The following is a 16,321-nucleotide window of genomic DNA, read 5'->3' on the forward strand; positions in this document are numbered from 1 at the left end:
TTTCCCCCTCCATGCAATGCACAAAAAAAAAGCAAGAAACACAATATAAAACGCCAAGATCAAAAGAGTCCAGGCATGTTCAGTTCAATCTTCCCATCCCCCCCCCCCCCCCTGATTTTCGCAGGGATTGCTCCCTACATTACTCCCTTGTCTACTCGTCCCCACATCCCTTCCCACCGATCTCCCTCCTGGCACTTATCCTTGTAAGCGGAACAAGTGCTACACCTGCCATACACTTCCTCCCTCACCACCATTCAGGGCCCCAGACAGTCCTTCCACATGAGGCGACACTTCACCTGTGAGTCGGCTGGTATGATATACTGCGTCCGGTGCTCCCGGTGTGGCCTTTTATATATTGGTGAGACCCGATGCAGACTGGGAGACCGTTTCGCTGAACACCTACGCTTGGTCCGCCAGAAAAAGCAGGATCTCCCAGTGGCCACACATTTTAATTCCATGTCCTATTCCCATTCTGATATGTCTATCCATGGCCTCCTCTACTGTCAAAATGAATCCAAACTCAGGTTGGCGGAACAACACCTTATATACTGGCTGGGTAGCCTCCAACCTGATGGCATGAACATTGACTTCTCTAACTTGCATTAATGCCCCTCCTTCCCTTCTTACCCCATCCCTGACATATTTAGTTGTTCGCCTGTTCTCCATCTCCCTCTGGTGCTTCCCCCCCCCCCCCACTTCGCCTGAAGCCTCCTGTCCCATGATCCTTTCCCTTCTCCATCTCTGTATCACTTTTGCCTATCACCTTTCCAGCTGTTAGTTTCACCTCACCCCCTCTGGTCCTCTCCTACCATTTTGCATTTCCCCTTTCCCCCACTATTTTCAAATCTCTTACTATCTTCCCTTTCAGTTAGTTCTGATGAAAGGTCTCGGCCTGAAACGTCGACAGTGCTTATCCTATAGATGCTGCCGGGCCCGTTGTGTTCCACCAGCATTTTGTGTGTTGTTGTTTCAATATCAAGCTTCTGTTTTATTTGGCCACAAAGAATCATTATATTGAATTCTATCATACACAAGCACTAGCAAAGACTGAAGTCTGACTGCTGTAGTGATGATGTTCATTTTGCTTTTGCATGACACATAGAAGTTTGAGCAGTTTGGAATTGGTCAGGATTTTGAGAGCTGATGGCAGTAAGCCTGTAGTGCTGCATCTGTATCCAACAAACATTTAGTCAAATTACAGCCATCAACCTTCCAGGATACTTGCAGCATCTTTGATTGTGTTGAACTATATTCATACCAGGCACAAAGTGTGTGCTTATCTATTGAACAACTAGAGTAAAGCAGAAATTACCTATGTAGCAAGATCCAGTTAATGAGAAATTTGCAGATCTTGAACTTGCAGATGGAGGTACTGAAGTAATTCACATTGACAGCTTAGGTGTAATCAAGAAGCTTGTGATACTGCTTCAACTTTTATGAATTTGCTTATCCTAGTCCAGATGAAAATAATAACAGTGGTGGACATACAGAAATCTTGAACATTGTACTTTAACAGTAAACAAACACAACAATATAGTTCCATAACCTCAATGTTCACACTTGTAATGGAATCTTGTGAGATTGCAAGCATTTGAAGTATTAAATAATTTTCTCTCACTGATATTGTTAACCTAAATTTAACAAAATGTTGTTACTCCATTCAATTTTATTCTGGTTAACAAGTGAGGCAAATGTTAGAAGCTAGTGTTTCATGGATAAACAACTCATTTTCCTTTCCCCACCCCCAGTTATGTCATTCTATTAATAACATTCGCTTTCAAGTACCCTGGACAGGTTCTTTCAATCTTCTGAATGCTCTCTTTTTCCTAAATTCCAGTCTTGGTCAGGGCAAGAGATCTGATCATGTAATTTTCCCCCTCTCACTCTCATTAATTTTTCATGTGGGATAGAGAAGTAACTAGGTTGGAGGATTTGCCGATTCCAATCATTCTGCTAGACTTAGCTAACTTAGGAAAGCTAATAATTTGTAACTTTATATCACATTACTCAAATATCACACCTAACCACTCAGCTAATAAACAAGGTTCAATGAAGTATATTATACTATCTTTTTTCAGCTTAAATTTCTTTTATACACAATCATAAATTGATCTCATTCATTAACATTTATATAAATCAATTGTTTCTGACACAGAAATATCAAGGAATCAAACTTTGAAGGGGAGGATTTTAGTTGCATGGTTTACTTTTATGTATGTAGTGCAGTTCACACATCGCAGAAAAAAGGTTTAGTGGTATGTAATTTTGAAAAATGCTGACAGTGAAATTTGAATATAGGAATTTCTGTGTGCTGCTGAGTATACCTGGTATTTGCAAAAAGTAAATCCATCTCTCATCAGTAGTTCATGTAGGGGCAATATAAACCCATTTTAATTTTTGTCTTCAAAGAGATAGTCAAGGGCAGGTTGCCCTGCTCTATGTTCCATATTACGGTTTTTGGTAAATTCTTTCAGCAAAGTCATTACTTCATTGTCAAATTCTGGAGGAGTCGGCTTGGTTTCTGTTTCAGTGAAAGAGAAGAAAAACAAAGTCACAACAATCAATTATATGGAGTAAGTTTCAGAATGACAAAGGCTGACTCAAACCCAATGCCCTTTTCAACCCACAAAAAGATCAGTTCTTGCCTATTTAAATTCTAGAGGAAGGTTAACTCAGATGATGTTTACTAAGGTTCAGACAAAATTGCTCCTTTTTTAAAAAAATGTATCTACATTTGGGGTATTACTAGTTAAATACCACTGCAAAATTTTGATTCTTCATTATCTGAACAAATTACCCATGTTTGTTATTCAGTACGTCTTGATGAAAAATGCAGATGAGTATACTTTCTTGGCTTAACAGTAATGACCCTAATAGAAACTATCTCATATGAACTACACACACAAAATGCTGGTGGAACACAGCAGGCCAGGCAACATCTATAGGGAGAAGCACAGTCGACGTTTTGGGCCGAGACCTTTCATCATATGAACTACTATCATTTTACATGGGCATTTAATTAATATTGCTGCCTAAAAAGTCATACATAATTTACTTTTGGAGGTGGGGGGGGGGGGGGGGGGAAGCATTGTTTCTGAAACCAATGACCTGGTCATCAAATGCTACTCACCCACTCAAAATTCCCCACCTTCCTCTCAAAGCCTTTCAACTTCTTCCTCACCCCAGGGTAATGGAGAAATTGAATAAGATCCCCTTAATCCTGAGCCCAAGCTTTCCCAGCAGGACACGTCCAGGACCAGGAGGACACTTACTCTCTCTTGTTCACTTTCCACAAGTCTGTTATTAGGAACAGAATGTGGGTCCAGGTAAATGTGGCCAGCAAACACTAGCATACCATACTTTAATTTCTAATCAATCACAACAGTATTTTTCATTGGTTCGTTATCTTTCTACAGAACTCTTGTGACAGCTGGTGGTTTGCAGTTTTAGAGGGGAAAGCAAGTTGTAAAGGGCATGAAGTCACTCAATAATTGTCCTTAAACCAGGCTGGAAGAAGGGTGATGTGTGTAGAGTAAACAGCTGTATCTGTACAAACCTGTTATCCAGTAGTAAATATCCCAGTCGTTGGTTGGCTGATTGATCAGCTTATCATACAAACTTAGCTGCTTCCCAGTCATTTCATTCAGGTACTTTTTTGCAAAGAAACTGAAATGTAAAATAATAAATTTAAGTCTAGCTATAAACTTCTGATGTTCAGCTTTAAAACATATTTCAACACTGGATGAGATTGTTAGCAACTGAGTTAAACAAAATGTAAAGTGTCAAATGTTTCTGACACCAATCAGTTTAACATCTTCTCTAATAAATAAAAGGCAGGATTCCTTGCAACCTTCTTTATTTTCGTTAATCTTTCTTCTTCCAGTAGCATGAAATTATTTTGTGTTTAGTACTTACAAAATAATTCATGAATTCTTGGGTAACTGTTTTTATGTTATATCAGTTTATGTAGAATTTTATATTTCAAGCAATGAAGTTGTTCTATCATATAAATAGCTCTAAATGACAAGTTATAGTAATCCAATTTACATGGCGAATTCATCTAGGGTTTAGTCTACTCCACAATGATGCTTCTAGTTGTAAATTTGTGCTACAAATCTTTATTTTTGTTAACTGAACAGAAAAATACAGAGGGAAATACATTGTACTTGAGGCAGCAATACCAACAGAAAATACTTTCAGGTGTGTTCAAATGTAGAAATAAAAACTCTTTGCAATTTCTCAAATAACACTCAGGTCAGAACAAGATGTGGAATACAGTAAAATCCTGGGAATCTGCTATCAGACTATTAAGAATTCTTGATGGTTCGGCATCTGGATCAGCAGGTAATATTCGCTGCACTACCTGTCTGCTCACTGGACCTCAGTTCTAATACTCTTTTTTTCATCTATTGAGGCTCCAATTCTTACCTTCTCATATCTGGAAAAAAAAATCATATTGTGTAACATTTAAAAACCGAATTAAAAGAGGAATTAGGTATTAAAATGAACAACATCCACTAGTCCAAAATACCTGCTAGTCCTGCAACACTAGTTTAGAGCTTGCCAGATTTTTTTTGAACATTAGTGTATCAACTAACAAGACAGAATGGTATCAGGAGAAAAAGCACAATTAGAGAACAACACCTTATCAAATTGTAACTCAGTAGGGTCTATCGTCAAATTTAAGGGTCACTTTTACCTCAGTAAAATGCAATTCTCTAACATTCCACGTTTACGGCTCTCATAGAGCAGGCGTGCCCGCTTTGTGTCCAGTGGCTCATTTGTTCGCTCTTCCCATGGAGGCAGTGGTATTTGTATGATATCTGTTAAACGATCATCAGTATCACCACGATATGCTCTGATAGGGGAAGCACCCAGTATGGCCTGAGCAACTCTTCCTCTGGTCAGGCACCTAACCTATAGAAAACAAGATAGAGAATCTTTTAGCCTATACATATTAAACAACTTTTAAATACACGCAATGGCCAATTTATTAGGTGCACCTATACACCTGCTTAAAAATGCAAATATTTAAAAAATTATTTTTATTGAGACACAGCATGAAATAGGTCCTTACAGTCCTTCAAACTGTGCCAACCAGCAATCCCCTGATTTAGTCCTAGCCTAATCACAGGACAATTTACAATGACCAATTAAACTACCAATCAATACATCTTTGGACTGTGGGAGGAAACTGGAGCACCCAGAGGAAATCCATATAGTCACAAGTAGAACATACTTACTGGCAGTAGCAGGAATTGAACCTGGGTTGCCAGTACTATAAGCGTTGCGCTAACCACTACACCACCATGCTACCCATCTCATCAATCACGAGGCAGCAATCCAATGTATTAAAACATGGTCAAGTGGGTCAGTTGTTGTCAGACCAAACATCAGAATGGGGAAGAAATGTGATCCAAGTAACTTTGACTTTGGAATGATTGTTGGTGCTACATGGAGTGGTTTTGAGTATCTCAAGAACTGCTGATCACCTAGGATTTTCACACACAATAATATCTAGAATTTACAGAGAATGTTGAAAATAACAAAAAACACCCAGTCAGCGGCAGTTCTATAGGTGAAGATGCCTTGTTAATGAGAAAAGCCAGAGGAGAATAGCCAGACTGGATTAAGAGAACAGGAAGGCGACAGTAACTCAAATAACCACGTTACTACAGTGGTGAGCAGAAGAGAATCTCTGAACACACAACACATCTAACCATGAAATGGATGGGTTACAGAGGCAAAAGACCAAAAACATAAACTCTTGATCAGTCTGCATTTTTCTCTTTGCACAAACATACCGGTGTAGCTAACAAAGTGGCTACTGAGTGTAATCAAGTGAGACAAGGGGTGGGTTAGTATACAGGCAGAAGCTTATAAACAGCTTTAGCAGATCATGTCAAATCTTTTAGACAAGATTCTGGTATTCGTGCACAGGGACTTAGAAGTCCTTGTGCAAGACTCCCAGAAAGTTAATTTACAAGTTGAGTCTGTGGTAAAGGCAGCAAATTCAATGTTGGCATTTATTTCAAGGGGAGGAGAACCTAAAAGCAAAGAGATAATGCTGAGCCTTTATAAGACAATAGTCCCACTGCACTTGTAATACTGTCAACAGTTTTGGGCCCCATATCTCAGAAAGGATGTGTTGTCATTGGTGAGTCCAGAGAGATATTTCTGGGCCTTGCTGGAATTTGGAAGGACCATGGGGGATCTCATTGAAACCTACTGAATGTTCACAGGCCTAGACAGAGTAGATGTGGAAAGGATGTTTCCCATGGTGGGAGAAACTAAGACAAGAAGGCACAGTCTCAGGTTAGATGGGTGTTCATTTAAAACAGAGATGCAGAGGAAGCTCTTTAGTCAGAGGGTGGTGAATTTGTGGAATTTATTACCAAATTCAGCTGTGGAGTCCAGGTTGTTGGGTGTATTTAAGACAGAGATTGATAGGTTCTTGATTTACCACAGCATCAAAGGATACTGGGAGTAGGCTGGGGAATGGGGCTGAGGAGAGGAAAAGGATCAGGCATGATTAAATGTCAGAGCAGACTCGATGAGCCAAATGGCCCAATTCTGCTCCTATGTCTAATGGAATATTTATTCATTTTTCACGAGATGTAAAAAAAATCAAAACCAATATCTTCAGCGAAATTTTCCATTTTCAACTGATGATATCACTAAAAAGTATCCACTTTCTATTTTCTATCAATTTTACAAATTTACTATCACATAATCTTGGATAGGATCTGTGTATATTTTAAAACAATGGAAATTTACATAGTTACAAGAAGTACTTTGGACTGTAATTATTAATGTTGCATATATAAAGAGATGAACTAATTAATTTGATTTATTCAAAGGAAACTTTAGATATTTCAGGTAGTTTAAGGACCTGAAATTCTTCTGAACCATGCATTTCAGATAATCACTTTCTATTTCCAGGACTCTGATTAAGAGTAAAGTAACATTTTTTGACTTTTTTCAGTAAAGGTACATAAGAAAAAAACACCATATGCATGCTGGGCCAAACAAGCATAATCTTGCTTCACCTTGTTACTGTAACTACTAAATTCATTGCAAGTAGCTTTTATACATTAAAATCACATGTTACTACATGTAAAGACTCTTACTCTTTATTCAGCCCTTGCTTGGACATCCATGATCCCCTGTACTTGTTAGCTTTGCAGGTTACTACATGTTCAGATCTTAAGACTTTGGTTCAAAACCCCAGGTTTGAATGTTGAGAAGAACTTAAATGAATCTGGCTGGGAAATTTGACACAGTATGAATACAGCAGTGGATGAGGAACAGACAAGTATGGAAGAAAAGTGAAGTGAGACTGGGAAAAGGAATACTAAGTAGGGATAGGGGGACAGTTAAGGTGAGGAACAGAATAATGTTAAAGAAAAACTACAATGAGGAGAGAGCATATCTAGGAAGTTATTCAAATGAGTTCATATCGACACGGTTCAGAAAAATAAAAGGATACAAATCACTTTTCTGGGGACAGCTCCAGGGTTCCAAATAATCAGCAGCTTACTGAGGAACAGATATGCAAGGAAAATCATAGTGAAAATATAAGACCATAAGATATAAAAGCAAAATTAGTCCATTTAGCCCATCAAGTCTGCTGCACTATTCCATCATGGCTGATATATTACCGGAAATTGGAGAATTCAATGTTCATACCACCAGGCTGGAGGCTAGCCAGAAGGTAGATGAGGTGTTGCTCCTCCAACCAGAGTTTGGCCTCATCATGGCAGTAGAGGAGGCCATGTATGGACATATCTAGATGGGAATGAGAGGCAGAGTTGAAGTGGGTGGCAACTGGGAGGTCCTGTCTATTGTGATGGATGGAGCGTAGGTGCTCAATGAAGTGGTCCCCCACTCTGCGTCGGATCTCGCTGATGTAGAGGAGGCCGCACCGGGAGCACTGGATTCAATAGACGACTCCAGCAGACTCGCAGGCGAAGTGTTGCCTCACCTGGAAGGACTGTCTGGGGCCTCGAATGGTGGTAAGGGGGGAGGTGTGGGGACAGGTGTAGCATTTGCATCTGACCAATGTCTTACAAAGCCTCCGCATTACATTCCTGCTTTTATATTCAAGTCCTGTTAGGGATTTAAATGTTCACAAATTCTCTGCTATTATCTGCTTTAATGTAGTGGCAGGTAGGATTTTTTGAAAGTGCATTCAGGAGGATTCTAAGAGCCAGTAGATAGACCTGTGACTGAAGGGGCAAAACTGGATCTAATTTTTGGGGCGGTGAGAACATTTATGAGATACTGAGTTTTAAGATTGTTACAGAAAAAGGCAAGGGTATATCAGAATTTAAGCTCCTGAACTGGGGCATGGCTAGAACTCATACATCAGTTTTTGTAAAGACATGTGTATTCCAACAAAAACCTTCTGCACATTCAATAACAACAAGCCCTGGTTCACATCACAACTCAGGCAGCTTCGTCGGGTGATGGAGGAGGCATACAGGAGGGGACAGGATTCTGTACAAACGAGCCAGGAAAACACTGACAAGGGAGATTAAGGCAGCAAAGAAGTGCTACATTGGAAAACTGCAAAACAGGTTTTCAGACAATGACCCAGTGTCAGTGTGGAAGGGGCTCCAAGAGATCACCAACTACAAGAAACCATTCCCTCAGGCTGTGGAGAACCATCAACTGGCTGACGATCTGAACAAGTTTTATTGTAGATTCAACAGCTTCATTCCCTCCAGCCAAAACACAGACCTACCTGCAACCGCCATCATCGATCACCCTGACATCTTACTTTCCGCTTTCTCACCCCACATTACAAAAACTGCTCCCCCTACCCAACTTCACTTCAGCTCCCTTGTACCTGCACTTAGGATCTATGAGAGGGAGGTGAGTCAGCTGTTCCGGAGGCAGAAGACCAGGAAAGCACCAGGCCCAGAAGGTGTGTCGCCCTCCTGCCTGAAGACCTACACTGATTAGCTGGCCCCCATTTACACACGGATCTTCAATAGAGCACTGGAGCTGTGTGAAGTCCCTCATTGCTTGAAGCGCTCCATTATCATTCCAGTCCCTAAGAAACCCACTATCGAGGGACTAAATGACTACAGGCCAGTTGCTTTGACATCCGTGGTCATGAAGTCCTTTGAGAGACTAGTGTTGGCTCACCTGAAGGACATCATAGGCCCCCTGCTGAACCCTCTGCAGTTTGCTTATCGGGCAAATAGGTCAGTGGATGATGCAGTCAACATGGGACTGCATTACATTCTACAACACCTGGACAACCCAGGAACTTCTGTGAGGGTCCTGTTTGTTGACTTCAGCTTGGCATTTAACACCATCGTCCCAGAAATCCTCCACTCCAAACTCACCCAGCTTACTGTCTCCCCCGCCATCTGTCAGTGGTTCACAAGCTTCCTGACTGACAGGGTACAGCAAGTAAGGCTGGGGAGCATCATCTCTAGCACCTGGAAAATCAGTACCGGTGCCCCCCAGGGATGTGTGCTCTCCCCACTGCTCTTCTCCCTTTACACTAATGACTGCACCTCACAGGATCCATCTGTTAAACTCTTGAAGTTTGCAGACAACACAACTGTCATTGGCCTTATCCGAGACAGTGATGAGTCTGCATACAGACGGGAGGTGGAACGGCTGGCCCTCTGGTGTGGTCAGAACAATCTGGAGCCAAATACGCTCAAGACTGTGGAGATGACAGTGGACTTCAGGAGGAGCCCCCAATACTCCCCCCACTCACTATACTCAACAGTATTGTGTCTGCTGTGGAGACCTTCAGATTTCTGGGATTCACAATCTCCCAGGACCTGAAGTGGACACCCAACGCGGACACTCTTATCAAAAAGGCTCAGTAGAGGTTGTATTTCCTACGTCAATTCAGGAAGTACAACTTGCCTCAGGAGCTACTGTTTCAATTCCATTTAGGAATAATCCAGTCTGTTCTCTGTTTGTCCATCACTGTCTGGTTTGGATCAGCTACCAAACAAGACAAGAATAGACTCCAAAGAGCTGTCAGGGCTGCAGAAAGGATTATTGGTGTTAAGCTGCCCTCGATCCAGGACTTATATGCATCTACAGTGAGGAAGCGAGCAAGCAGCGTTATTGTAGACCCATTACACCCTGGACATCACCTGTTCCAACTCCTTCCTTCTAGTAGGCGTTTTAGATCACTGTATGCCAGGACAAATAGGTACAAGAACAGTTTCTTTCCATATGTCATCAGTCTTATGAACACTTGAATTTTAGTCTAATATAAATCAAGTCCACCTGTACATTCAATAAGGTGGACCTCATTGTATGTAGTTTATGATTATTTGCACTATTGTTTTGTTTGCTTTTAATTCTGTCCAGAGAGAGCTCAGGGAAACCAGCATCAAATTCCCTGTATGTGTCCTCATACTTGGCGATAATAAAGAATTCTGATTCTGAAAGGGGACAACCTGGCAAAGTAGATTGTGAGCAGCTATGTGCAGTTAAGCTCACAACCAGTGTGAGCCATTCAAAAATTAAACAGTGAGAACCCAAGGTTAATTTGTTTACTTGTGTTCCCCTAATGGTGAAGGACAAAGCAAACAAGTAAAAGGGATCATGGATATCAAATCAAGGGCTGAATAAAGAAAATAAGGGTACCTTGTGCAGGTTTAGAGAACTGAAAACAGGTCAGAGAACTGAAAACTACAGTACAGAACATTTAGGGGGAAACTTCAAAGTAATTATGAGGCAAAAAGAAATCGCAACATGGCAATGACAGGTTATGCAAGTCCCTAAGCATTTTCCAATTATACAAAGGGCAAAAAGGTAAACTGGGAAATGGAATAGTCCATTAGAAACCAAAGAGATAATCTGAGTATGGAGCCAGAGAAACTGGTGGTAGCAGAACATATGATTGACTTCAATGGCACAAAACTACTGTGCCATGCCAATGGCTTTTGGGACCGCCTGGTGAAGGAAACCATTGAAATAAAACTAGAGAAAAATAACTTTAACAAAGATGAAGGTCTTGCTCTAAGAAAGAACTGGAATTTGATGATAAACAAGGTGGGACAACGAAAACCTGATTGGATGGAAACTAACCAATCAGGAGTGACAGACAACGGGGGTATATATAGCATCAGACTAGTTATGCCTAGGCATTATCCCTGATAAAGATAGTAGAGCGTGTCATTGAAACATTGGTGAAACTGATATGTGTACCCAGCTGGAAGCCCAAGAAGAGCTTATTTGATGAAGGTGAGATTTCACATTAATTCTTCCAATCTGTATTCACAGTAGAAAAAGACATTGTATTTGGGAATTCCAGGGTGGGGGATAGCAGAGTTCTGAAACAAATTGCAACTGAAATTACCATTTTACGTCTTAGCAGGTTTAACAGTGGAGAAATCCCTAGGGATCCAAGACCACTAAAGACAAGATTGCTGGTGCTCTGACAAAAATTTCAAATCTTCTCTGGCCACACTGGAGCATTCTATGTGGTACCCTAATTTAGGAAGGGCAGTAAGTATGTAGCAAGTAATTAGAGGCAGGGTGCAGCACTGGCTGTAGGGAAATAGTTGTAGAAAAATATTAAGGACAACTTCAATCTGAACTTGAGATGCAGTGATTGATCAAGGTTAGTCAGTGTGGCAGTATTAAGCAGGTGTCTTGTCTGACTAATTTGATTTTCTCCCCGAGAAGGTGATTAAGGTAGTCGTGTTGATATGCTCTGCATGGACTTCAAACTGATTTTTGAATGAGGTTCCACAGGGAGATTCATCTGAAAGATTAAAAGCCCATGGGGTTGAGGGCAATTTAGCAAATTAAGCCTGAAATTGCTTTGGTGGTAAGAAACAGATGATGTTTGGAAGTTCTGGTAGTTTAATGAAGTGATCAATGCTGGGCCACTTACTGTTTCCTCTTGACAATCTGGATGAAAATGCAGAGAAGTGATAGTATGTTTGTAGTTGACACAAAGATTGGAAGCTTTGTTGATAGTGAGGTAGTTTTCAGCTCTAAACAATATTGAAGAGTTGGTAAAATTTAAACAGGTGAAATTAAACTCAGTAAGGGTCTTGTATTTCAAAATTATGAAGTCAAAAATGCTGAAGTGGTGGAATTGAGGAGTACAAATTATGAGGGGCAATAAGAAATCTTGCTCTTTAGTAAGCATTTTTGAAAATTTAATGTTAGATCTGGTAACATCAGACTGCACTACCTTTCTCTCAAAGGGAGCCCCAGTGAGTCACCCTGTTGTCTAGTAACAACATAGATTTAAGTTAAGAGATTTAGAGGAGAGACACATTGAAGAGAAGAAAATACCTAGAACTCACTGCTGAGGCAGGGCAGATAGTGACCACTTAAATATTTGGATCACCGCTTGAAATATTACAGCATAGAATGTTTAATATAATTAATATAGTTAGGTAATGGCCAATCATGAACATAATAGGCAGGTGGGTCCGTTTCTATTCTGCATGAAGGCACAATTAAACTGAAACTGGGTGATTGAGAATTAATTTTAACCCAAGTATTCACTTGAGGGTGTTCAGCCACCCAAACTTGTTCTTGCCATTCAGTTGCTTTAACTCTGAGTCTTGCAACAATTTATTATTTTATTTAAAATAATAATCTAGATTCGGCTTTTAAGGGACTGTTTTAGATTTTCTTGAGTCTCCGTGTTCTTGAATACTGTACTTCAGTTTCAATGTCTAGAATCGGTTACGTACTCCCTTAGTTAATCAATCTGTTAAATTTATCTATCTATCATTAAACTTTCCGAAAGCGGGGGGGGGCGCAGGCCGGATATATCAAAATTTGAAACGTTAGCCCCCGGTGACATTCAGGTGAAATGACCTGTCAACCTCACCGTCGCTAGTGAACAGAAACTTGAATGCTAAGTTGCTTCCTGAGTATTTTTGTTGTTGAAGGTTTTACTCACATTGCGCACAATCGACATCTTACAAACGTGGCAGAGCCCAGCGCAAAACGAAGCAGCAGGGCCAACCTGAGAACTGATAAGGGCCGAAAGCCTGTTCACTCTTCAGGACCGGAAGTGCATGGTGTCACATGCAATTGGGTCCGTATTGCCTCCGCAGTTTGGTTCGTCCCCGAAAGGCATCCGGTTGTTTAATTGTCCCTGTTCGCGCGGTACGGTGCGGCGCGGCTGGGGGAATGGCCGAGGGAGCTGACTTAATCGATATTTACGCGGATGAAGAGTTTAATCAGGTGGGTGAGCACGAGTTCTGGAAGCAAGGGGAATAAAGAGTAGTGCAAAGTTTATGATAAGCGTGAGATTTAATGGAGTCTTGCTGGAAGAGAGTGGGCAGAAATTCAGAATCGTGGTCCAGGCCTTGGCTCGATTTTGAGAGCTTTGGATTGGAGGAGGGAGGGGGTTGTGAAGATCTCTTGACTGGGCCGAATATTTTGCATCTTAAAATCGTCTTAGAGTATGAAGACTTTTGAGACGGAGAAATTTTTGCATGTTGAAATAAGTCCTAGGGATTTGCTTTTAGCGAGCACGTTGGGAAAATTGGAATTGGATCTGGATTTATTGTTGATAATTTCTCATAAAGAAATTATCTGATCGTTGGATTGTGAAGTTTAGACTTTCGGTGCTTTAAGGTTAGACATGACATATTGATGCATACTCTCGTAAGAAGCAATTTCGGAAACGAATAAAATGACACAATAGACATCTGAAAGTAAGGTGTTGACAAAGAGCTTAAACCAAGAGCTTAAAAAGGGCAAAAGTGACTTAACTGTTCAGATTTTCACCAATGAGATGTATTTGTTAGTTGATTATACGGTGTGTTAGTTTGTCTGTGTACTTGGCAGCAGGTTTGCATTGCAACAAACAGTTATTTTTGATCATTCCAAACGTCGTTCAGTGTGTTCGGATGAGGCTAGGGTAGGATTTGTGGTACTAAAAAGGGGGGAAATTAACACTTTCTTCTGAAATGAAACGAAAAGAAGCTGCAAAGTTTATATTTGAATATCTGTCTATCTAAGAACATTATTGGTAGTTTAGATGAAGAACATTTGTTTGTAGTGAAGGCAAAGTCACTGTAAACAAATTTAATACCTTTACTTTGAGGGGTGTTCTTAAACTTGGCGCCCTCTTGGTAACTTTGGCCTTTGTGAGTTAGGGTTAGTAAATAGCAGCATTCATAAATATACCATGACATTATTCCAAATCAACACCAAAAAAAGCAGCCCAGGCAAACTCACTTTCCACTATTCAGTCCTTCACTCTGCAGGTCATCGCTCTTCAAGTACATGCTACATATATCACAGAGATTTAAAAATAAGGAAGTCTGCATCTAGTAATGCCTTACTAGGCAGCATGAGGCTTGCTTACGGTACTGAGCTAGTTCAACCATGCTGGATGTCTGTTCAGTGCAGCTGTAAGAAATATGGATGGAGGCAGGTCAGGGGAGATCTGGTTTGTGCTGTGAAAGTGACCGCCATGTGGCAATTTGAGTAAAAGTGCCTTGAATGCTGATTTTTTTAAAAAGTAAGATTATAGGCAGAACATGACACCATAAATAAAATGATACTCATAATTAACCATGACTCTAACCCATTGACAATATTTTTTATTAATAGTGAGTTAGGTTTTAGAACAGTACATTTGCTTTCAAGCAAGTTATTTATCAGTTCGTTGTACAATTCCATGATGAAAGAAGCAATCGTAAGTCATGAGAGAAGTTTGGTAACTTTTTAGTTTTCAGGGATCAGCCAAATAGATCACAGATTTTTCTCCGGTTCTCTGTTTTACTGTGTTCTTAAGACTTAATCAATTGAAATATAAATTGGGGGGCTGTAGGCTACTGTCTTATTTTCTCAGAAGTAAATCTAAATAGGGGCATGCAAACTGTGTATAACCATGTTTATTTTAAGTTGAAGACTGCGCAAGAAATGTTTCAGATGTCCACAGCAGGGAGATCTTAGCTTAAAAACTCTTGGGCTACAGACAGAAGTGTTATGGAGACATAGGGGCATATAGAAAGTTAATTCATTTACCCAGTAACATTTCTATATCTAAAACTATCAGTATGAACATGCCTTGGTGTACAGATTTATAATTTGTCAATTAACAACAGACTCGTCCAATTTTCTAGCTGCTTAAAATTCAAACAGGTCAAATTATGTCTGAAATATAATCTCAGGATTCAGCTGGCTGGGCATCAAAGGCAAATTTATCTGAATTCCCAGTTCCACCCATTTCAAACCTGTAGTACTTTTACTGACAGTAATGCCTGTTGGACAAGCAGTGTTATGGACATGTGACAGAGATGAAGACTGTTTTAGGCTTGATAACTCTGTTACTTAAAAGAGAGTCGTGCGTTTATATACAACCTTCTCATGTCACGATCACCCAAACCTGGGATCTCCTGAAATATTATAAACAGTGAAGTTTCTTTTTGTAATCTAATTACTGGTGTTAAGCAGGAAACGTGGTAGTTACTTGTACTCCCACAATCAACAATGTGTCAATATCCAGCAAATTCAAGAATATCTGCACATGCTGGAAAACCAAGCAACACACCCAAAATGCTGGAGGAACTCGGCAGTCCGGGCAGCATCTATGGAAATGAATAAACAGTCGACTTTTCAGACTGAGACCTTGATGAAGGGTCTCGGTTTGCAATGTTGACTGTTTACTCAATCTCCAGCTAATCTATTTTTGATAAATTGAGTGAGGTACGAATCATGGCTGTGAAAATAGGAATAACTATCCTCAAATTTTGAAGTAAATTTATTGTTAAAGTACGTATATGACACCATATACAACCCTGAGATTCATTTTTTTGCGAGCATTCAACTGCATCCAACAGAACGGACAAGCAACCAAAGTACAAAAGACAATAAACCATGCAAATACAAAAAGTAATAATAATAAATAAGGTGATAGGCAGATGAGAAGGTGCCAGAGTGAGGAATAGAAGCAGTGGGGAGGGAGAGGGGGAAGCAATTTATTTTACTGGTGCGAGAAACTGATGTTCCAGCCATCAGGCTGGAGGCTACTCAGATGGAATTTAAGATGTTGCTTCTCCACCCTGAGAGCGGCCTCATCATGACACAAGAGGATGCCATGGACTGACATGTCAGAACAGGAATGAGAATGAAAATTACAATGTTTGGCTATTGGGAAATTATTCTTTTGGAGGTAATGGAGCAGAGATGCTTGATGGAGCGGTCCCCAATTTACGATGGGTCTCAGCAATGTGGAGGAGGCTGCATTGGTAGCACCGGACACAATAGACGACCCCAATAGATTCGCTGGTGCAGTGTTGCTTCACCTGGAAGGACCTTTTTGGGGCCTTTAATGGAGGCAAGGGAGGAG

General features: G+C 40.4%; 2 protein-coding genes across 2 annotated transcripts in view; one reads left to right on the forward strand and one right to left on the reverse strand.

Annotated features, from left to right (window-relative positions):
- Positions 1-1,400: 1,400 nt before the first annotated feature.
- sdhaf2 (succinate dehydrogenase complex assembly factor 2) lies at positions 1,401-13,052 on the reverse strand. The gene is made up of 4 exons (XM_059975614.1): positions 12,914-13,052; positions 4,700-4,917; positions 3,557-3,666; positions 1,401-2,521 (listed from the first exon to the last, which is right to left on the reverse strand). Exons 1-4 carry the CDS (start codon positions 12,929-12,931, stop codon positions 2,391-2,393), a joined length of 477 nt encoding a protein of 158 aa, XP_059831597.1. The 5' UTR covers positions 12,932-13,052; the 3' UTR covers positions 1,401-2,390.
- Positions 13,042-16,321, forward strand: part of LOC132397191 (cleavage and polyadenylation specificity factor subunit 6-like) — a 74,113-nt gene continuing 70,833 nt past the window's right edge. The window contains exon 1 of the mRNA XM_059975606.1: positions 13,042-13,200. Within this exon, the coding sequence (XP_059831589.1) occupies positions 13,042-13,200 (159 nt within the window). The remainder of the gene's footprint in view (positions 13,201-16,321) is intronic.

The sequence above is a fragment of the Hypanus sabinus genome, chromosome 7 (assembly GCF_030144855.1).
Source record: "Hypanus sabinus isolate sHypSab1 chromosome 7, sHypSab1.hap1, whole genome shotgun sequence".
NCBI classification, from domain to species: Eukaryota; Metazoa; Chordata; class Chondrichthyes; order Myliobatiformes; family Dasyatidae; genus Hypanus; species Hypanus sabinus.